Here is a 22087-nt window from a genome sequence, read left to right on the forward strand (position 1 = left end):
AAGGGATAGAAGGCTTACTCTGATTAGGCCAGAGGAAAACTAATACTTTGCTTAAAACAGTAAAAAGGTTCCAGGCTGAGAAAGAAAGGTGCTGGAACGAACGAAGAAGAGTGGTTTATTGACTTGAAGGCTCAGTTGTTCATCTTCATTGCAATTAGTAAAACCGATGGCCATATAAGCAATGTTTTGTGACCTTTCAGAACTCCAGCAGAATGATATGCCAAAAACAGCATCAGTAACTTTAGTCCTGACTGCTGGCAGTGAGAAATTGCCTGGGGTGGTGTTGACAATCTAGTTTGTGTTACACAGATCTGTGGATAGTACCTCTAATAAGCTTAAAAAGTATACAAATGTTGTGAAGGTGCTCTAATAATACCTTCTTTTTTTATCTATCTATGGTTCAGATTTTAAATTGTTTTTTCTAAATGTAAGAAGTATAATTTTGCAAGAGATCCATGACAACAAAACTCTCACAGATGAGGTATTTCTTTGTGAAATTTTGTGCTTTGCCAGTATTATACTTTGTTGGTGTTTGAGGTATATGAAGGTTTAGGTAAATACTTGCTTTTATCCAAACCACTGATTAATCAAATAGATTTTTTCCTTTTTAAAAAGGAAACAAAAAAAAGAGTTTTAGCACTACTAAGTGCCTGTCTCATGTAGTTACTTTAATTTTCTTGACTTTTGTATTGTCACTAAGAGACATTAAGGAGTAGCTTAGTTTAATCACTGTGGAGAAAAACAAGATTCCCTCTCACCTGGGCATATTTAAAAATAATAATTTCAAGCTCTTCTCAAGTCTTCCTTGCGTGTCTTGAAGATACACTAAAAAAATCTTTGAGGTCCATTCCTTTGGTTAGAATTTTTAAGTGTGAATTTTCACATATCATGAACTATGTGAGTGTTGGAGGTGTTTGAGGAGTTTGTATGCATTGCTTAGAGCAACAGGCCAAAATGCAAGATGACTTTCCTGCATGAGTTACTGTTATCCTCTCCCTCTTCACAGATTATATTTTAAAGAGCAGGACTTCATCTGCTGAGTGTGGTTTAAAAAAACAAAACACTTCTCGCAGAAATCATCTCGTTGGAAGTTTGAAGTATTCTATTACTGCATTTTAAAGCATCTTTGTTTTTCTTCTCTGAGGGCAAAAAAGAGTACTGTTCCTCCTCAGGCCCCCCCTGCAGCTCCCTCCTTATGAATTGAGAATTTCCACTTCTGAGTTTTGTCAGGAAGGTAAAAGTGATGGACCTGCAGTGCACTTTAGGTCATCTTTTCAAGTTCTCTCTGCCATTATTGTTCTCATGTATATTTTCACTTGCTAAGTGGAGGATAAACAGTTGCATCAGCAAAATGTCATTGACCTTTCCAACATATTTGTTGTACGTGCATCTGAATGTTCCACTCTTAATATACTGTGTCGTGTAGGCCTCTCACCGAATGAAAACTCCAGCTAAATATATGACAGGAACTGCAGCCTTGCCTTTCAATCCTGCCACATTTGGAGAGGTAATTTTGCATTTACTTCTTTGGATACGTTTACTCTTATTTATTTAGAGAATAATGTAAGAAGCTAGTAGTTAGTCATCTCACATTCCAAAATTCCCCATATAATCAATTGTTGGGGTTAAATTATCCTTATCTTATCTCTCTGTCCTTAAACAGAGAGGTCTGAACAGAATTTTCACAGGGTCTTGGGAGGAGTGTTTCTCGAGAGCTGTCCTACTGCTTTCTGAAGCAGACCTAGTGTAGCACCTTCTCAGAGGAAGAAACCGGCAATCCTCTGCTTAAGCCTCACTGTGTTCCTTGGGCTGTTCATTTCATAGCAGATTACCTGGCTTCTCAACAGGAGACAAGTTCAGATGTGATGCAATATCTATGTTAGTAATGTACTGAGTTGCATTTGGATGCCTGCCTGATTGGTATTGGGTACAAGCTGACCAGCCTGCAGGCAGGTTGCAAACAAAAAAAAACAAAAGCTCTGAACACGTTCCAGGAATTGTAGGATTGTGTGCTTATGCAAGCATACTGCAGGAAGTGATCCTGAGATTTCTTGCACCTTGTATATACACCTTTATCATTGCTGGCTGTTCTGTCTTGAGTTTATTAATTATTAATTAACTGTCTTGTTTCAGTTACGTTGAATATAGTCTATTCCTTGCTCTTTTGTCTCCTTCTTAGTTTCCAAAGTGCTCTTGTATTCATGTGTATGAATCTTTTATTTTTCTCTGCTCTACTTAGATAGTGCTGTACCTGCGGATGTGTCTTGCTCACAGTGCAGGTGTGGTACCAACCTCACAGAGCTTGGCAGATATGCAAGACCATGCCCCAGCCATTGGACGTTACATAAGAAACCTCATGTCTGGCAACCACATATCTTTCTCTTCCACCTCTTCCTCCAAAAGTGCAGAAACCAATCCTGTACAGATATATATTGGCCTACTCCAGCAGCTCTTAGCTGGTGTTGGAGGTAAGAGCACTGTCTTTATGAAGCTGTTAATTAGAAATGAATGCTCATTGCTTTGAATTGCAGAGTTAGAACACGGACTATATACTATTCAGTGTAAACTTGCTCTCTTCTATGCTTCTGAGTAGGTGGGAGGTAGTAGGACAGTAAGGTCTCAGCAGCAGTTGACATACTGTTATAAAATTGTGAACCCACTGTCTACAACAGTTTTTTTGCCTGTAAATGTTGTCTTCCTCATTCTGATGACTATATATCTGTGACAAAGGTCATCTTAAAACATTTGAATGCCTTCAGAAAAAGTTCCTACCACAATGTTTGCTGCTATTAGTTTATCTAGTATCTCTAATATCATACCCTGGGATGATGTATTGTTTGTTATCCCTAGTGAATTGCAAGCAGGTACTTTGACATACCTGATACATTTTGCAGCTTTTTATTGAGGACTGTTTGATTCTTGTAAATAACCTGATTCTTTAATTCCTGTTTAGGTTTACCAGTCATGTATTGTCTTCTGGAAGTTGTTTCAGTGTATCCAGAGAAGCTAGCCGCCAGATTTGTAGACAAAATGGATTGGATAAGGGTGTGTTGAAACCTCCTGGTTTTGTTTATTTTTTTCTCTTTTTTTTTTTTTTCGGGGGGACAGGGGAGGGCAACGAGGGAGCATGTTAGAGACATTTGGCCTTAGCAAAATCTAGTATTTTCCCATGGTGAAATGGACCTTTATTTGTCAAGTATGCATTTAATTTCAAATCTGTTATTTCTATCTGAACTGACCACCACCTCATTCAGTGTTATATAAAGCAGGGTAGGAAAAAGTATTTTTTGTTACTTTAATGTTGTTGTTTTTGTTCATTTATTTACGTATTCTGTGTAACGTATGTCAGTGATCCTCCTAGAACAGTCAGTCAATATTTCCCTTGATCAGAAATGTGTTAAACAGCAAAAGAAAACCAATAACATAATTCTGCGGGTTTTTGAAGGAACTGTATATAATTGGGAATGTTCCAGTTAGAAGATGTAAAAGTCTTATTAGAAAATGAGATTAGTAGGTATATAATTGTTTTAGAGCCTGTCCTATGGAGTGTTGTTTTTATATTACTTGGTTTTTTTATTAGCTCTGTGCAAAGAAGTGATAAACTGAAGCCTACTAGGGAATAAGCCAAGGAGAACTCGCCTTTGTTTAGATTCTTTTCTTTTCATGATCCTGTTTAAGCATCCAGGATTTGCTAAGCTCTTACAGATTGCCACTTCTTCCTTTTGGGGAATCTGTCAGCAGCAAAATTTAAAATGCATTCTAATACCTTGTCCTAGTGAAACCTGTGCTGCACTGAATGTAATTTACTTCACCTCATTTAAGTGCAAATATCACCCTCAAAGAATAGGATTAAAAACATTCTCCTCTTCGTTATTGCTTCTCATTTGCAGGAAAACCTTTTTCTTTGGTCTCATATCCATTTGCAAGCTTCTAGGGATGGTAATAGATATGACCAAGTTTCCAGTTGTAAATCATCCTTTGTGATTTCACTATGCCAAGTGGAAGGAGCGGTTCCAGGAGCTTGTTAGAAGTCAGCAACATGATCTGATACATGTTTTCAGCTGAAATCGGAGTTATATTTCAAGAGCCTGACAGACCTCATATCTTGTTTGTTGTTTTTTTTTCGCTTGGCTCACGTCTATATTACTTCTGGTGATCTAAATCATTCAAAGCTTAAAGTATGAATTTTTCACATGAGTGTGTTGCTTTATACACATAATCTAACCTCTGCCATTAGTTTCATCTTATCAAACAGCCCAAGGCTTCAAAAATTCAACCTTTTAACAATTCTAAGTGACAGATGATCTCTAATACAAAATGGTTAAATTTACACTGTGATTTCCTCAATGCTGTGAGTTTTTTACGTCACCACTGTATTTAAGTGGTTTGACCTCTACAGCTTTGATTAATAAAAAGGAAATTGAAGCCTGTGGTAGACTGGGGGGGTGGGAAAAAACAGCCACTGTCTTTGCGGTTCTGCAAGTGTGGTGGGTTTTCTTGTTTATTTCGTTGTAAGTTCCATGTGGATGTGAAATATGGAAGCTTTTCTCTGAAAACAAAATTCAGGAAAGTGTTCTGTCAGCTTTTTATCTGAGAGTTAGTGAGTAGCCCTTCTGGGGCTACTGGTAATATTCCTCCTGCTAAAAGTTAATGTGTAATCAGTGCTTTGTATTTAGTGCTTTGTTTCTTACTAAATGATAATACTCCGAATTCAAAGAATTAAATGCTGTTTATGCCGCTGCATGGCTGTTGTAGCTGTAAGCTTGGAACTCTGCATGAACAGACTGTTTAAGTAGTTGATTCCATGTTTTGTTTCTTACTAAAAACTCTTGCAGAGCCTGATGAACACAAACAAAGAAGAAATGCGTGAGCTTGCTGCCCTGTTCTATTCTGTAGTGCTGTCTACAATGTCTGGAAATGAGCTTAGGGCCTCTGTGGAGCAGCTGATCAAGATGACAAAAGACAATCATGTAACTACCTTCCTTTGTCTGCTTCCTGCTGGGCTTTTCAGTGTCATGTAACTGATGGGAAATCTGAATTTCTTACAGTGTGTTCAGGATGTATTAGCCTTAATCTGAGTGTAAAATTAACTAGCTGGGTGTTGGAAGGGATTTTTGCTGTGGGTGAGTGGAACAGATCTCTAAATAAATTAATCCCTGAAGCTGTTGTTCAGTTTAATAAGAGGGTTTCTTGAGACACTTCTCATAAAGTAGAGCCAGTTCAGTCACATGCTTACACACATGCTTAAGGGAGTTTTACTCTCTTAGATATACCTTGTCTCATTGAATGGTAATAGATCAAACTACTTATCACCAGCGCTTTCCTAATTCCATATTTGTGGGCAACTTAAGGCATGCACAGAAGGATGAAGATCTTGGCTTCTTACTGATTCTCCTCCCCTAACTAAGCCACTGACCCTACAACATCTCATTGCCTTGGGGCTTGGTTGAAGCCCAGCTTCTTCTCACCCCACAGGGGACTGCTCAGCAGCCCTCCACCTCCCCTAGCACAGTCTCCCACCCACTTGGTGGTTTTCTTTCACTATTTGTCCATCTCCCTCCCCTTGTCCTTTTCTTTCTCCTTTTTTTTTTTTTTTTTTTTTTGCCACTTAGAGAATGGGGAAGGAGCTGAGAGAATTTCTTATCTGGAGAGATGAATAAGGGGCATATTTATTTGCTGATGTCTTGAGTTCTGAAAATGAGGGAAAGTATCAGTATGTTTAAGTCACATTTTCACAAAACATTTTAATCTCATTTTCTCTGTAGAAATTAGTGAGACTCCACTTTACATTTCAGGAAACAGACCAATGCTGACAAGAGATTTTGGTTATTTTGTGGGTTAATTAACGGACATGGTTTGATTTTTTTTGAAAGCTGGCAGTGATGCAAGGCCACATCATTGGACAGCTGTACATAGGGTGCAGGTTCTGCAGTAGCAAAGCTGGCTCCTTTCTGTCCCAGTGGTCTGCTTACCAGTAGGCTGTGAAGCTATGGCAGATCTTCTGTAGACCCTGGCTCACAGCAAAGAGGAGTGTAGTCTTAGAACAACAAAATGTAAGGTGTTAGCACACATTTTTTGCTGGTTTCTTGTGAACATACAAAAGCAGTTCAGTCCATGCTGGTAAGGGTGGCAGGGATCTTCAGTGGTTCAGTAAGAACTGCAGCGTAAATGGCTAGCTGAATTATAGAGGGGAAAAAGACTCATCTAGATAAGTCTGTACTTAAAAAGTCATTGTTTGATTATTTATTTATTTATTTTGGCATAGCCTCCAGGGGGAAGACTTTAGGAATGTGAGTTCTGATGCTAAATTCTAAGTCTGTCCTCCTGAGTCTCTAATAGTTTTGTTAATTTATCCTAAAGGACTCCATCAGAGAGCACTAGCAATATCAAACTCTTGTGTTGTATGTTAGTACTCGGCTTTCTTCCCAGCTGGCTCATCTATTTGTGTTCTTAAATCAGTGCTTTGTGGAAAGTGTTACTTACTCTGAAAATGAGATTTTTTGCACTGTTGGTGTTGTCTGTAGAGCCCGGAGGTCCAACATGGATCCTTGTTGGCTTTGGGATTTACAGTAGGAAGGTACTTGGCCAAAGGGAAAATCAGAGCAATGGAGCTACATGACATAGAACAGCCAAACACTGCAGTCATGCCGGAACAAGAGCAGCTCATAAAGTCAACGACAGAGACAATAGGTAACTTCCCACCTGACGCTTTGCTGCATGTAACAGTTGTTTGTAGTCCTCAGGCTGAGGACTTCTCTAAGATACTCAGCCTGTAAATGCTATTAATCCTGAGTTCACTTTGTATGATAAAATTTACAGCCTATGAAACTACCGTTTGATTAGGTGTATGGATATAACCCTTTTCAGCATGACTTAGGTGGACTCTTAGCTCACTGACCAACATAGCCCAATTAGGTGTGGTGCTGCTGCCAAGACTCCTCCCACTGTCTCCTCACCTTTTGATTTTATTGGAGCATAATGCTTTCTACCAGTTGTGAAAGAAATAAGTGCCTTGCTATTTGCTTGCTCTCTGCTAAATAATAAAACAAGATCCAGGTCATCCTGTTTCTTTTCTCCTGTAGGTTCTTTTCTGGACAGCACCTCTCCCTTCCTCGTGGTGGCTGCTTGCACAGCTCTTGGGGAGATTGGCAGAAATGGCCCCTTGCCAATCCCCAGCGAAGGCACAGGCTTTACAAAGCTGCAACTTGTTGAAAGCTTACTGGCCCGAATCCCTTCCAGCAAGGAAACAAATAAGGCAAGGTTTTGTAACGTTGTTAGGGTTCTGGTACATTTCTGGAATGTATCGCCTGTCCAACTCAGCTTTGTTTTTCAAAGAAGTTACTATCGAACCTGTTTGGACTAGGACTCATTGTTGGCTTTAGTTAGTCAGATTTGGAGTGTTTTTAGAATACCTGATGTTGTCCAGCAGTTTGTGTGTGCTTTCTGTACTCCCACGGAGAAGCTTTTGGGATGAAAATTATAAAAAGGGATCATTTTAATTCAGGGAAAATGGGAATGTCTTCTGGAGAATAATTGTCAAACATAACACGACATTTATTTTGCTCTGTGTCATATGGAAAACTGTGTTTTGGAAGAGAGGAGCAGCAATTGGCTAGTAAGTCTATGGCACGTCTAACTTCAGGTACCGTAAGTAAAATTTCAGCAAGAAGCTGAGAAGGAGAGGTTTGAAAGTGTATCTTCTGGACTTACAAGAAGATAATGTGGTTGTTGTTGGTTTTCTTTGTATTTAAGATGAAGGAACGAGCAATACAAACATTGGGTTACTTCCCTGTGGGAGATGGAGATTTCCCCCACCAAAAGCTACTGTTGCAAGGCTTAATGGATTCTGTGGAGGTGAGGAACTAGCATGTATTGCTTTTCAGCTGTATTTCTGTTTGAATGTTTTTCTTTGTATTCTGGAGCCAGGTTTACAAGGAAGCTGTCATCTGTAGTGCTTCCAACTTTGTTAGAGCTGGCATGAATTATAGAGAGCTGAGATAGGTTTGGGGCATGTAAAATTCTAAAATGTTTTATGCCACAGTTTAAAAGCTTGCCTGCTGAGGTCTGTGCCCCAGTCTTCGAGATGAAGTATGTGTCCCTGGTTCAAGGGGACTGCCTTTACACATAAAACATTAACAGCTTTTAGTAGTGAATCCATAAGTCTGTATTTTGGCATTCAAGTGTATCCTACAAGGCGGTAATATAAATACATGTTCTTTTTCATCAGAAGTACATCCGCTGGTGTAACTCACTTGAATTAGAAGCTTTATTTATAGGAAAATCTGTTGTCAGCCTAAGTCTACCAGTAGTGCACTGCGTTCTTTTGCAGTACTGCAGAGCTGCTATATGTATTTCCATACGCCAGACTGCAAAATTAAAAACTGGGGAGATTTTTAGTATCTTTCTTTACAGCTTGTTTTTCTTTCTTCCTTGTTCATACTCACATAGAATTCGGCATTGTAGAAGCATCTATTGAGTATGAAACAGACTGAATTTGCAGTCTTCCAGTCTGATGTGATCAAACAAGCTAGAATAGCAAGAACATTGCGTACGCGTCTACGAAATTATGTTTTTGAGTGCTCTGTTTATGACCTGGAACTGTTCAGGAACATTACAGCTTCCTTTATAAAATACGTACTTGAAGGGGGAAAAAAACAACTGAAGAACAGTTTATCTTAGATTGCAGGAAGCTAAAGGCGTGCTTGTCCAAATTACGTGAGCATTTTGTTCTTTCAGAGAATAAGGAGAGCAGTGGTACTCAGCAGGTATAGTAGTCAGTTCTTAAGAGATAAAGATTCACCACAAAGACTGACAAAAAATTGGCAGAATTCTACACGTTCTGTTCCCCAGGGCTTAGGAAAATAATGGAACGAAGAGAATCAAAGCAAAATTTCAGCTGAATTGTTTTCATGTGGAAAAAGATTGTTCATCTCCTAGAGTCATGGTAACTTTTGTTAATGGCTGGTGATCTTGTTTAAACTTCTTGTTCCTATCCTTTTTCTTTTTTTTTTCCTGTTCTTTATGTTATGTAGAGACTGGCAAATTCTTTGCTTTAGCTCTTGCCATTCATTTTGAAGTGCTTGACATCAGCACTGCTTTTATCAGCTCCAAGGGATCTAAGTCACCGGATAGTCTTAGAAGCTCACCAAAAGTGTGATATTGTAAATTAGTGCTGAGTACTGGGACTGAGTAATGGGCTGTGGGTTTTTCGAATACGCACCAAAACTTTTGGTGCTCATTTAGTCAGTAGTCAGTGAGGTTCTATTGTGTTTCCTAGGCCAAACAGATAGAACTGCAGTTCACTGTGGGTGAAGCTATTACCAGTGCTGCTGTAGGAACCAGCTCGGTGGCTGCACGTGATGCATGGACAGTCACAGAGGAGGAATATATCCCTGCCTCAGGTATGTCTTCCTTATACAAAGGTCCGGGTTGAGAAATGTGAAATCTCACAGCTGTAGCTTAACACTGGCTTTATCTGTTGTGTTTGATTAATAGTGGAAGAAGCAAGTGATATTTTACACTGCATTTTGTTCTGTGTTCTGCAATACTGAGTTGTAAACGAGTTGTTTCACAGCTTCAAGTCCATCTACTCAAAGGGTAGATATATATGAAGAAGTAGATAGAAACATTATTTCATGTGATTTTTAAATAGCTTCTCTATGAAATCTAATTCACTGCCACTTGAGAGAGATGGTGTTAGATCTCAAGTGAACACAAAGATGAGCATGTTCAGGGTGGGGCAGAACCAAACCCTGCTTTTGCTCCAGGATTTTTGAGTCTTAACACACACGCTAAAAAAAAAAAATGCAGTGATGAGTGTTTCTGTACTCATACTCTTCTGGGCCACAAGCACTGTCATGAATGGTTAGGAGAGCTCTCTTTAGAGTTTCTTTTAAGAGAAATAGTTTCCCAGAAGCTACCCTATAGATCTTTTCTGAATAAGCAGAGGATAAGGCCTCACCTTCTTAGTCACTTTTGAGTAGTTTTTACATCGCTGCTACATGTTGTATGGAAATAAAAAATGTGTGTCTGATGCTGAAAATTCCCTCTTTCCCCTCTACCCTTCTTTCATTTAGATCTGAAGGTAAATGATGTGGTTCCCTGGGTTCTAGACCTAATTTTGAACAAGCACATTATCAGCCCCAACCCACATGTTAGGCAAGCAGCTTGCATCTGGCTTCTGTCAATGGTGAAGAAGCTGAGTACACACAAAGCAATTAAGGTAAGGAACGTGTCCCTTTCTTGACACTGGCTCCTCATCCCCATTTTTGCTGCTTGCCTCCTTTCTGTCCATTTCTTTCCTCTTTATTTATTGCCTTTTTATCCCCAGGGCTGCTGCAGTCCTTACTGAGGTCTTTTTTGAGTCATGGCTTATCTTCCCTTAGCAGGGGAACATCAACTGTCAGATGAACAAAGCTGATTAGCATCTTTCCAAACATCTGGCTTGCACTCAAATCAGAGTATGCACATTGTAAATCCATTTTATAAGATGAAGTGCCAGCACATCTTTTCTTAGGAAGAAGAGATGGATATCAGTATAGTTATTAGGATTTATTTTTGGAGAATACCAGAAGGAGGCCTAAGAGGGGGAGGAAAGTGAAGAACTAGGTGTAATTTCATAGACTTGTTTCACAGAATTAGTCACAACTTTGTTACCGAGCAGAAGTTACATGTTTCATTTACTTGGTATTTTTGGTTATGGTTTGAAAAATCTTGCACTTGGAGTGCTTGTCTGTGATGAGAATCGCAAAGTGTGGAGGTTCCTGTACAAGGAGGTACTTAAAGCATACCCAGCAACAACAACAACAACAAAAAAGCATTCTCAACCAAAACATCCTTTCCCTACATAGAGTTACTATGATATTACACCGATCTAACTGCGTATTTTGGGGGAGTAGCAAAATCCTCTAGTTTGCTATGTCCCTTGCCTGGAGGATGCCTCATTTGTGCCACGTTACTGCTATGTAGTAAACCATATAATTTCTTCTCCTTGTTTAATAATAACATGGTAGCTATAAAAAGGTACTGGGCAAATAACTTACATTCTGTGAGTGACAGTCAGGCAGCTGCTTACCAGTCTGAAAGAATGACACTTTTTGTCGTAGTTGTAGCTCAGATAGACAACCCTATTAATATGGTTGCCTCTGTTAGGGACTGTCTTGAGATAAGACAGAGGATATTAAGCCTGAAATAAAAATAATATCCTTCTTTCTTGTCTTTTAGTCTCACCTCAAGGATATTCAAAGTGCATTTGTTTCAATTCTGTCAGACAGTGATGGTAAGTACTACCACAACAGTTCTGTCTTTTACTGAGGTCTTAAAGTTAAAGAGAATCTACAACAGGCAGGAAGTTACTTTCACCCTCTACGTCAGTGAGCATTAAAATGTTTGTTTAAAAAAAAAAAAAGCCACTTTCATTACTTCAGAAACTTTCTTTCCTAGGTCTTGTAGAAATGAGAGGCAGAGTATAAATATACTTCTGCATTTTATTCTGCAGGCTGTAATAACAGAAACTGTTCAGTCTGCTGCTTCTGCTTTGCTTTGAGCAGAAGTATCACAGAGTTCTATATGAACAGCAACTCTAAGCTATCTTTAAACAAAAAATGATTGACTTGTATGTCTAGCGATGGCAACTAGTGCAAAGGATGGCATCCAGTGGACTAACCAGAGCTCACCAAAGTGAAAGAAGGGACTGTTTGCTGAACTGCAGGTCAGGGGCCTGTAGCATGTCTGAATAATGGCAGCTCTTTGAACGCTCTCAGCTATTTCAAAGCCACGAATGACAATGTTAATATGAAGATGTCAATTTATGGGGCGGGAGGAAGTTGCTGCTTCAGAACAAAGCTCATGTTGCCAGATTAGATCTGTGGACTGCAATGCACAGCTTTTGTTTCTTAATCATGATTTTTTTCTGTTGGATCTTGTAATTGAAATTTGTTTATTACTATTCACATGCTTATCTTTAATTTCACTTTGTGAAATCTCTTGCAGAGCTTAGTCAGGATGTTGCTTCAAAAGGTCTTGGGCTGATATATGAACTAGGAAGTGAACAGGATCAGCAAGAGCTAGTCACCACGCTTGTTGATACCCTTATGACGGGGAAAAGGTACAGTGTGCCTTAAAAAGTACTCTAAGCTACATGTCTGATGGGAATAAAAATGTGCCTCTTTTGCGTGAGAGAGATGCTTTGTGCCTGGGGGAAACCATTATCCACATACTGCCAGGGAGTCAAACTGAGGTATTTCTTAATTCAGCCTGGGTTTATTGTGAGTGAAGCTATTCCAGTTTTGTTTTGCATTTAACAAAGCTACTAAATAATGATTCAGTCCTGATTCAAGCAGTTTAAATCAGTTTGGGTTTGGTTAGATTTCCTCCTTGCTGCACTGTGTAATTGCAAAGGACAGTGAGCTCCTGCAGTGACTCTGAACAGTATAAATGTTGTAGGAGTAGATTCTTACTTGTCTGAAGCATACACTTTGCTGAAGAGAATTGTTGATAGTTGCATGTCTACTTTATCACAAAAAATATGGTGTTGCAGAGCTACAGGCTGTTAATCATGTTGAATCTATGTTGGAAGTGATCATGACAGCCTTCTCCTTTCTAACTTGGTGACAAAAACATAATCTGCAAGTGAGGGGGATTCAGTGCTGGTGAACAGAAGAAGATCAGATGTGTGGAAATGTTTTGTTGTTTTTTCTTTTATTCTGAAGTAGATGTGCTTTTCACTGTTGTAGCTTGCATCTGGTCTGAAATAAGCTATCCATCAGTGTTTTGACTTGGCTTCTGACTTCACAGCAAAGCCCTAGCTTTCTGCCATGTCTCATTAACTTTACACATGACATAGGCTGATGAGATTTCTTGCAGTGTGTGGCTTTGCACTTCTGTGTATTGGTTTTTTTTCTTCAGTTGGTTGATTTTTATTTATTTATTTATTTTTATTTGTGGGTCTGGAACTGAAAGGATAGGAAGTTACTGAGTAATAGGGAAAAACAAATTCACTTGCTCAGTAGTGTACAGTACATTCAAGGATAGAGTTTGGTATAGCTAATACTGGACCTCTTTTCCAATAGAGCCAAGCATGAGATGACTGGAGAAACTGTGGTGTTTCAGGGTGGCTTGAGCAAAACGCCAGATGGGTAAGTTTATTGACAGTGGTCAATAAGCACAGAGTATTGTATTTCTTCTGCCAGAAGTAATAATTTTCCCTAAAAATAACTTATTTCTCTTCTGCTTTTCACAGTCAAGGTCTTTCTACCTACAAGGAGCTTTGTTCACTTGCTAGTGATCTCAATCAGCCAGACCTGGTGTATAAATTCATGAACCTGGCCAACCATCATGCCATGTGGAATTCTCGGAAGGTAATTTCTTGCTTTCATATCACCCCCATTTCTCCTGTGAATTCTAGAAATAGTGACTGCATTTCTCTCACAGCAGTTCTGTGATCCATAGGTAACTGCATGTAAAGGCCTCGTGTTGGTGTTTTGGTGTCCTGTTCAGTGCAAATTAAGCAGCATGGGAAACAAATTTAGATTCAAGTTCTTACAACGTAATATTGGTATCACAGGCCATCCTGTATTCCACGTTGAACTAGCTGTGATCCTTTCTCTTTCGCATTTTGAGTGTTCAGAAGTGAGATCATGATGTGTTCAGACAGAGATATTTTCAAAACTGGATGAATTTTCATATGCTGAAGAAAATGATCTTTATTACATAAGAAAGCAGAACAAAAATTGTTCAGCAGTTGATTACTAGAAAACCAGTTGAAAATACACTGTTTAAACTATGTTGCCAAAATAATGTCATTTTTTAACTTAACAAAATATAGAGCCTTAATATTTTAAAACTACTGAGACTCCTAGCAAAGTCAGAAGACTACTGGACCCGTTTATCAGGAGTAGGGCAAGAAAGTAGTATAATAAATTTTAAGTGCATTTTTTTAGATGCTCTAGCTTGGCAGCTGTCTTTTTCACTCTTTCTTTCTAAACATAGGAGGAAGTTGTTCAGTCCCTCAGAGTATGCAGAGCACCTTTGATGCTCTTTTATGTGGAAAATACCAAGTACCACATCCTCTGTATTGCATCTTTTGTGCTCCTCACCTGAGGTTTTGAGTCTCTGCAAAATGCTACTTAATGCGAAAATCAAGCACCAGCATTAGCTTCCATCCAGTGTTTATCAAGTCAGCATGTCTTTCAAGACTTCCCTCTCTCAACACTGGGGCACCTCTATTGAAGAGTCAAATGGAGCAAGCTTTGCAGGATGTTGCTAGATGGTTCGTTGCACCATCATAGCTGTGGTCCTGTCTATGAGTTTGTCTTGTCTGGTTCACAGTCTAGAAAGTACATTCTATCCTGTGATGTTCTATAACTGAGGTTTTGAATGGCAGCTTTTGACATGTCAAGCCAGGAAATGTAGAGGAAGTCACCAGAGGCTGTCACTGCACTGCCTCTGAGTAACTTCTTTTCAAGCTGTTTTGCCAAATTCCATGACGCTTCGTGGGTGAGCATCAGTTCCACTGTGTCATAATTGACAATGGTCCTCTGCTGGGGGAAAAAAACGAAGAGTATGAAAGAATGCTTGAGTTTAAAGTAAATAAGGCCACTTGCAAACCAGTAATCCCCAGAAATGTAAGTTGCATGGTTAAGATAGAGTTGTTTTATTTTTAATTTTTCAATACATAAGTTATTCTGGATCTTCTGAACGCAGCAGAATTGAAGGGAGGCAGTGACCTTCCTTCAGGAAGAGTTCATTTTGGAAAAACGTAGTCAAATCCATACAGTTGTAATTTTCCACCAGAACTTTGCCAAAGGGTGTCAAATGATATCTCGAAATAAAGGTTGGAGAGTGTGGGGTGGTGAGGGCTGAAGTAGAAGTATCTAATTATCTCCTGATTGCGACTGTCTGCTTGATATATTTGTGATACTGTAGTGTTGGCAAGAGTTTGTACTGGTACTGCTCTTGTTCTTTTTCTCTTGTTATCTAGACTGTCAATCAACTTTGCCACTGACTGTGGTGTGCCCAGAGTGATAACTGAGTGGTGAGTAAATGGTTTCACCAAATGTTCTTCTGTCATCATTTCAGGGAGCAGCTTTTGGTTTCAATGTGATAGCTGCTAAGGCTGGAGAGCAGCTGGCTCCATTTTTGCCCCAGCTTCTTCCTCGGCTTTACCGTTACCAGTTTGACCCCAACCTGGGCATTCGGCAAGCAATGACCAGCATTTGGAATGCCTTGGTCACCGACAAATCGATGGTGAGTGTGATGTAAACAACAGTGGTGAGTTCCTGCTAACCCAGGAGTGTTTCAAAGGTCCTTATGAGAAAGCTGTGTCTTAGGAAAGGAGGAAGTATGTGGAAAGTGACTAGATGTTGTCCTAAAGAAAGATATGGTTGAACCTAAGGATGAGGTGAGGAATGCACACAGGCTTTGTGCTGCCTTTTGATTGTGAAAGGATACCGTAGACTTTGTGTGGCCAATGTTAAAGTTGTACTGACTTTATCCTGCATGTAGGGTCTTTCCTCACTGTGGTATTGCTTTGATATTGCATATGAAAAGTTCTTGAGAAGTCATTATAGTTGAAGATACGTCCTTTAGAGCAAGAACATCTAAATGTGGTTCCTCAGTTCTGAAGTGGGAAGAAGCCTATGGGAAGAGATTATTCCATCAATTTGAGGTTAACTCCTCCCAGGCTTGTTTCAGGGATAAGTGGCTTCTTAATATGCCCTTACTCTGGATCTGAAAAGAACTGGAGCTGGATTTGCAAATTCTTTCTCATATTAAGGCTGGTCTTAGTGTGAAGCCATTGTCTGATCCTTGTGCGGAGTACAACTGCTTCTCCTGTAATGCATGTTTGATGCTGCATCTAAACATTTCCTTTGAAAAGGATTGAAGAATTTCTCTTTTTCATTGTGGTCTCTGTTGCAGCTCTAAGCCTTGAAGCAGTGCAAAGAAGGGCACTTCTAAAGCAAAGTCAAAATGAACTTGCGCAGTCAGCTCTGGCAAGCATTGGTTCATTTGCTGTGACTGAAGTCATGTAATATTGTCCATTAGGATCTTTCTTCAGAGTGCACAACAAATGCATGTTCTGGGCTTGTCTCAAGTATATTCCTTTCTTTTTAATTATAGGTTGATAAGTATATGAAAGAAATTCTTGACGATTTGATCAGTAACCTAACCAGCAGTCTGTGGAGAATCAGGGAATCCAGGTATTGCTAGGGGAAGTAACAGAGTTTTCTTTGAACTCTTTTTTTACCATGAACATGTTAACCTGAAGAAGTCTGTGTGGGAGGAGAACGTGTCCTTCTGTCAGGATAGATCCTGGTCTTGGAGTTCAGACTTGAAGTGTGATAAAATCTTAAAGCAATTTGCTTCTTTGAACCTGAAAATTTTTATTGCATGCAATTTGACATAATGCTAAACAGCATCCCCCCCAAGGAGGAGCTTTCTGCATACAAAGTTTTTGGCTATCTGTGGACCTGAAGTATTGCTTAATGTTAGAAGATAGTGGTAGTCTGTCTCTATACATACTTGACAGCAGCATGCTGCTTGAAAGAGCATTTTTAATAAACTTTTTTTATTTATGTCAGTTTATGGTTACACTGTTTTGAAAACTTCCATTTTATTTCAGTTTCAGACCTCAGACTGTTGTGGTGTTTTTGTTATTTTTTTTTTCCTGTAGTCGGAGAAAAGAAATTTGAAACAATATCCTAACTGGAATGTTTTCTACAGCAATTTTTACCACAGCAGCCTTTTTTTTACTGCTGCCACCTGTTTAACATTTCACCTGCCTAGCTGGGTGTTTGTCCCTTCTGCTAAAGGAGACATAACAGAGATCTAGGGCTTGGGGAAAATAAGAACTGTAGAACAGTTCTCATTTATTTTTCCTTTTTAGTCACCTTCTTGTATTTACAAATGTGTGTATACCCATATCAAATAAATACACCATGTGATGGAAATGAAATTCCTCGTTTGCAGCTGTCTTGCGCTGAATGACCTACTAAGAGGAAGGCCTTTGGATGACATCATAGACAAGCTTCCAGAAATCTGGGAAGTTCTGTTCAGAGTGCAAGATGACATTAAGGTAATGGAACTGTAAATTGAACTGGAATCTTCGACAGAAAGTAGTGATCAAACTCTGAGGTGTTCAGAAGAGATTTTTTTGAGAAATGGAGTTGAAGATAATGGGAGTTCTATGTTAAGCAGACTACAGGTTCAGGCCCTTTGCAGTTAAAATTTCCAAGCTCTCTAATGAATTATGTATGCTTTTATCACGTTTTTAAGTGTTAGCTTTCATTCCTGCTATCCTTACTCTTGAAGGTTCAGCATTTTTTTCCTGGATATGAAAGAATTCCTAAGTATATTCTCAAGTATAGAAACGTTTATTTTGGACTGCTTGTATGCTTAAATGCCTTGCAGATAAGAAGTCAGAGTCCTCAGGTCCTCCCATGCTAGAGCTTGTGTTTTCTCTGCATCCAGATTTTCCGGCTAAAGCAGGGCTGGACTGTTTCTCACACTATGCTGTGTACAAGGAAGTTGTTCTTATACCAGTAGATTCACTGTGTTCAGAAATGTTCTGGGGCACTCAAACCAACAGGCACAGAACGTTCTGCCTTATTGCTAATGAAAAATACTAGCCTCCAAAACAGATCAGCTACCTGCATACTGCCTTTGGAATGGGTCCATGGGACACCATTTCCTAAATTTTACCTGGAAAACAAACTTTGGGAAAGTCTGTTTGTGACAGGCCAGACTTCTTCTGAGAACATCCAAAGAAGTTACCCATGTCAGTGATTGTGTTTCAGTATTCAGGAGTTTTGCTCAATATTTGTTAATTCGTCAGTGCAGGTAAGGTGAGAGTCTGACAGGTAGTGGTGTCAGTGCTGATTTGACTGTTTACTTGCTGCTATGAAATTTCTTCGAAAGTTTCTAAGTGTCAGCCATGAATATAGTCTTAACAGTACTAGTGTTATACTTATCAGTGAGTGTGCATTGTTATATGGAAGCTATCAAACTAGTAAAAATGTTTTGTTTTGTTTTTTAGGAGTCTGTGCGAAAGGCAGCAGAACTGGCCTTAAAAACCTTAAGCAAGGTAAAAATCTCATCTTTTCACCTGTACACAGATGCATATATGTTCTGGATGTCTATGATAATCATTCCTCAGTCAGTCATCTCTCAAGGAATGAGAGCCTTTTTACAACAGCTGTCCTCTTGGAGAATTGTCTAGTATAAGACAGTGATAAACAGAAGAGTATCTTAAAAGGCAATAGTAATAAGCTTGGCCACATACTGCTACTTACTTTTGTTGACATTGATGGAGTTCTGGTGTTTGAGGTTAATGCAATGCTGTGTTCTGTACAGCCACGGGAAGGAGATACTAAACTGGTGGTTCTTTCTCCTAATCTTTCCCCCACTTGGGGCTGAGATCTAAGGAAACATTTTATAATCGCAGCAAGATGCAGCTGACAAATCCCAGTAAAACCTGATGTGAGATAAAGTAGTCCATTCTGAACTTCACTGTTTGATGCAATTGCTGACAAAATATGTTGGGGATAGTCTGCATATAACTTAATGTTCTGTTTGATGTTCTTCTAAAAGGTCAAATCAGTGGAAATGGCAACAGATCATTAGAACTGTGTTTGAAATCATAACTTTCGTGATGTATGCAGCATGTAATTTCAATGGCAAAAGTGGTAATCTGTCCAAACATGCTGCTGTTACAATTGCAGAGTCTGCTCTGACATGGGATTTGTAGCCTCACCTTGTGGAATGGTTGAATCTGTGTGGCCGAGAAGGGCTGTCCTTGAGCTGAGAGATCATGTAGGGCATCTCCATTCAGGTGCAGATCAGCACCTCTTAGATGTGGCTTTGAATTTGCCTTTTCTGGAGACTGACTGTAGCTGAAGCATCTTTAAGAACATGGTTTAGGGTCTGAGTACTTTCTGGACAGAAGAATGAACATGTGGCAGAGCTTGGGTTTCTCTGTAAGCAGTTTGTGTAGTTGCATTTGGCTTCTTCTGTTTGACTCAAAAGGTGCTTTAACTAAATACAAGCAGGAAATTTGTGCATACTTGTAACAGCAATTCCCATCTGTCTCCAGGTTTGTGTGAAAATGTGTGATCCCTCCAAAGGAGCTGCTGGTCAGAAGACAGTAGCTGTATTGCTCCCTTGTCTCCTCGATAAAGGAATAATCAGCACAGTTGCTGAAGTCCGGTCTCTCAGGTTAGTTTTGGATCCTGCAAACTTTCTTGGTTGAGGGTATGTATGATTTGGGCATGGAAGGAATGGGTTGGGCTAGATGATCTTAGTAGTCTTTCCCAGCCTTGATGATTCCATGATGCCAAAGAGATCCAGCTTATTCACCTGATTTGCAGAACATTCTTTGTGTTTGGAGTCACAAATTTCTCCCCAAAACAGCCTTCATATTGAACCCACTGAATTCTAACAGGAAGCTATATGTTTATTTTGGAAGCATCTTATTTAAACAAATAGAGGCAACAATATTAACTAGTTATACACTTTGACCTTGAAATATCTCACCTTTCTGCAGATGTGCAGATTCAGTGCTCAGGAGAGAGTTCTTTTGTCCTGGTACAAGTGGCAAACTGATCTGCAAGGGTGTTTTTCTGCTCAAGATTGTCCTTCAGAAGTGGCATTTCATCTGCTTGTAAACAAACAAAAAAATCCCATGTTAGTTCCTGGAAAAGGCAGGTCTTATTTCATGTTTAGATGTGAGTAATGACAGTACATGTTGCAGAGGCAACTGCATTTGGTCACACTGTTCAGATATGTTATGCCATTTAACGGTTTGATGTCCCTTGATATGTAGGGAATTTTCTTGCTTGTCACTTTGTAACCTTATTTCTTCATTTACTTCAGACCTGGAGCATAGCTGGTCTCCTGAGAAACTTTTATTGATCATGATTACTTAGGAAGGTTAGAAAGCTCCAAACAAACAGTGAATTTTTCTTTCATCCTTTTTAAGGTTTGAAAATACTGTCAAAATGCAGCCTGAGAGATGTAAAGGTTTCAGGCTGACAAATTGGATCTGGACAGATCATTGTAATTGTGTTTTTCTTGGGAAGAAACAATTGATTTCTCTTGGCTGACTTTGTTCAGAACCTTTTTTGAAACATGTTATTTGTTCCTACAATTGTCTGTAGTACTCTTTGTCCTTTGTGATACCCTGGCTAATCCAAGCTATCTCCATGCAAAGCATAGAATAGCTTAGAGGCTCAGGGCTAGGATCTGCTATTACCTGATCAGAACAACATATAGACACAGGTATATTGGCATACCTGTAATCTGAATTGGCCATTTTTTGGTACTGTATTGAAGGATACCAGAGATTGTTTTTCAACCAAAATTGTTTCTGTGTTGATCTTTCCCTTTCTTCTTCATCTAGCATTAACACTCTTGTGAAGATCAGTAAAAGTGCTGGATCTATGCTGAAACCTCATGCACCAAAACTTATCCCAGCCTTGTTAGAGGCCTTGAGTGCACTGGAGCCTCAGGTCCTCAATTACTTAAGTCTCTGTGCAACAGATCAGGAGAAAGTAAGTGCAATTATTAATGAGAATTATCACCAGAGCAGAAATAGCAAAGATGTAAACTTCATTTATTCTGTTTGTGACCAGAAAGTAGCAGAGAGGTAGAGGTGAACTAGAATAGCTAAAGGGTTACTAGAAGAATTTAGTCGTTGGAATCTGGATGGACAGGTTTGGGTGTTTTATTTATTTATTTTGCTGGGACAAGGAAGTGTTGGGATTTTTTTAGTCTCTAGATTTTCATGCATTTCAGAAAGTGAAGAACAACCTTTGTAAGCAGTATAGTTAAACATCACTTCAGCTCCATATATGACTGTGAAACAGGCAAAGAGTCTAATAATGCACCTGTACTGTCAGACTTTGCTACTGCTTTTTCTAAGGTTTTAATTACATGACTTCTTGTAATGTAAATTAGAAGGCATGCTGTAGCAGTACGGGCTGGAGCTGGGTGTTTTCAGCAGTGTCCTTCAGTCTGTATTGAAGAACCATATTAATCAGTTATAGCCTTCTGGGGAAGTAACTGGAACCCTATTGTTCAGGGGCAAATTCAGCTACTTTTATTGTGGGGAGAGGAAGGGAGCAAACTCTGCTCTTCTGTCAACTAGAAGGTAGTGGACAGTAGGACAGAGTAAGTCTTTTTCTGTTTTTTCCCCATTTTTGTTTGTCCATCATATCAGAATTATGTAGTGCACCTCCTGTATTCCAGCTACAACATTCAGCTGTCTCTGAAACAGAAAACATTCACAGTTTGTAGAAGTAATCATTTTTTGCTGGGATATATCTGAAATGGATTTTTGGCTTTGAGTTTAAGAGGTAGTGAGTTAAGCCTAATGTTGGCCTTCTAGGTTGGATTAACATTTTCTTTTTTTTTTCTTTTCTTTAGACTGCAATGGATAGTGCCAGACTTAGTGCTGTCAAGTCATCTCCCATGATGGAAACCATTAACATGGTAATTGTTTGATTTGAGAAGCTTCCAGTTTAAGATACATGGTAGAAGAAGACTGGAGATTGAAGTAGCATTTACAGAAATTCTCTTCAGGCTTTGTTTTGTTATCTCCGCGTGTGTATGTCTGTTCATCTTTTTCACATGCTGATTTGTCTTATCCTGTAGTCACAGGTTGTTCATCAGTTGTAAATGGCTGTGGTTCCACTCAGAATCAGAGACAATGTTTTTCCACCTGAGAACTCGCCCTGTTTGATGAAGAGGGTTTCTTACAAATGCTTTTCCTTGGATGGGTTACTCAGCTGATTCTGCATTTTTGCTTCTTGCCATTTCTTTTAATCTCTGGCCTACAGTTCAACAAAAAAGCTGCACAACTAGCCTCAATCTGATGAAGACCAATGACTATCAGACACAAATGCTGTCTAGTTCTTGCTTGTGTTGCCTTAGATAAGCTCACCTGGACATTGGCTGTGCTTTAGTTGGTGGGGATGTTTAAAAAAAAAAATGCCAGTGTCAATGAAAGCACTGTCTATAGTTGGTGGTTGTTACTATGGTTTGTTGCTGGAGGAGTTCCTGATGCTGAGGCACTGTGCTGTAGGGTTTGATA

The 22087-nt window shown here is 39.3% G+C and overlaps 1 protein-coding gene and 2 non-coding genes across 3 annotated transcripts in view; all 3 read left to right on the forward strand.

Moving 5' to 3' along the window:
* Nucleotides 1-22087, forward strand: part of ECPAS (Ecm29 proteasome adaptor and scaffold) — a 59347-nt gene that overhangs the window by 26507 nt on the left and 10753 nt on the right. The window contains exons 17-36 of the mRNA NM_001389451.2: nt 1427-1507; nt 2240-2468; nt 2954-3045; nt 4836-4970; nt 6525-6690; nt 7083-7255; nt 7753-7854; nt 9278-9401; nt 10077-10222; nt 11224-11278; nt 11992-12106; nt 13071-13136; nt 13241-13358; nt 15079-15246; nt 16120-16199; nt 16969-17074; nt 18035-18082; nt 19091-19212; nt 20396-20546; nt 21421-21486. Coding sequence (NP_001376380.2) covers nt 1427-1507; nt 2240-2468; nt 2954-3045; nt 4836-4970; nt 6525-6690; nt 7083-7255; nt 7753-7854; nt 9278-9401; nt 10077-10222; nt 11224-11278; nt 11992-12106; nt 13071-13136; nt 13241-13358; nt 15079-15246; nt 16120-16199; nt 16969-17074; nt 18035-18082; nt 19091-19212; nt 20396-20546; nt 21421-21486 — 2343 coding nt within the window. The remainder of the gene's footprint in view (nt 1-1426; nt 1508-2239; nt 2469-2953; nt 3046-4835; nt 4971-6524; nt 6691-7082; nt 7256-7752; nt 7855-9277; nt 9402-10076; nt 10223-11223; nt 11279-11991; nt 12107-13070; nt 13137-13240; nt 13359-15078; nt 15247-16119; nt 16200-16968; nt 17075-18034; nt 18083-19090; nt 19213-20395; nt 20547-21420; nt 21487-22087) is intronic.
* On the forward strand, nt 11150-11227 carry MIR1452 (microRNA 1452). The gene has a single exon (NR_035018.1). It is a non-coding gene; the product is annotated as a microRNA 1452 (primary transcript).
* Nucleotides 14343-14427, forward strand: MIR1459 (microRNA 1459). Its single transcript, NR_035025.1, has one exon. It is a non-coding gene; the product is annotated as a microRNA 1459 (primary transcript).

This window comes from Gallus gallus, chromosome Z, assembly GCF_016699485.2.
Source record: "Gallus gallus isolate bGalGal1 chromosome Z, bGalGal1.mat.broiler.GRCg7b, whole genome shotgun sequence".
Lineage (NCBI taxonomy): Eukaryota > Metazoa > Chordata > Aves > Galliformes > Phasianidae > Gallus > Gallus gallus.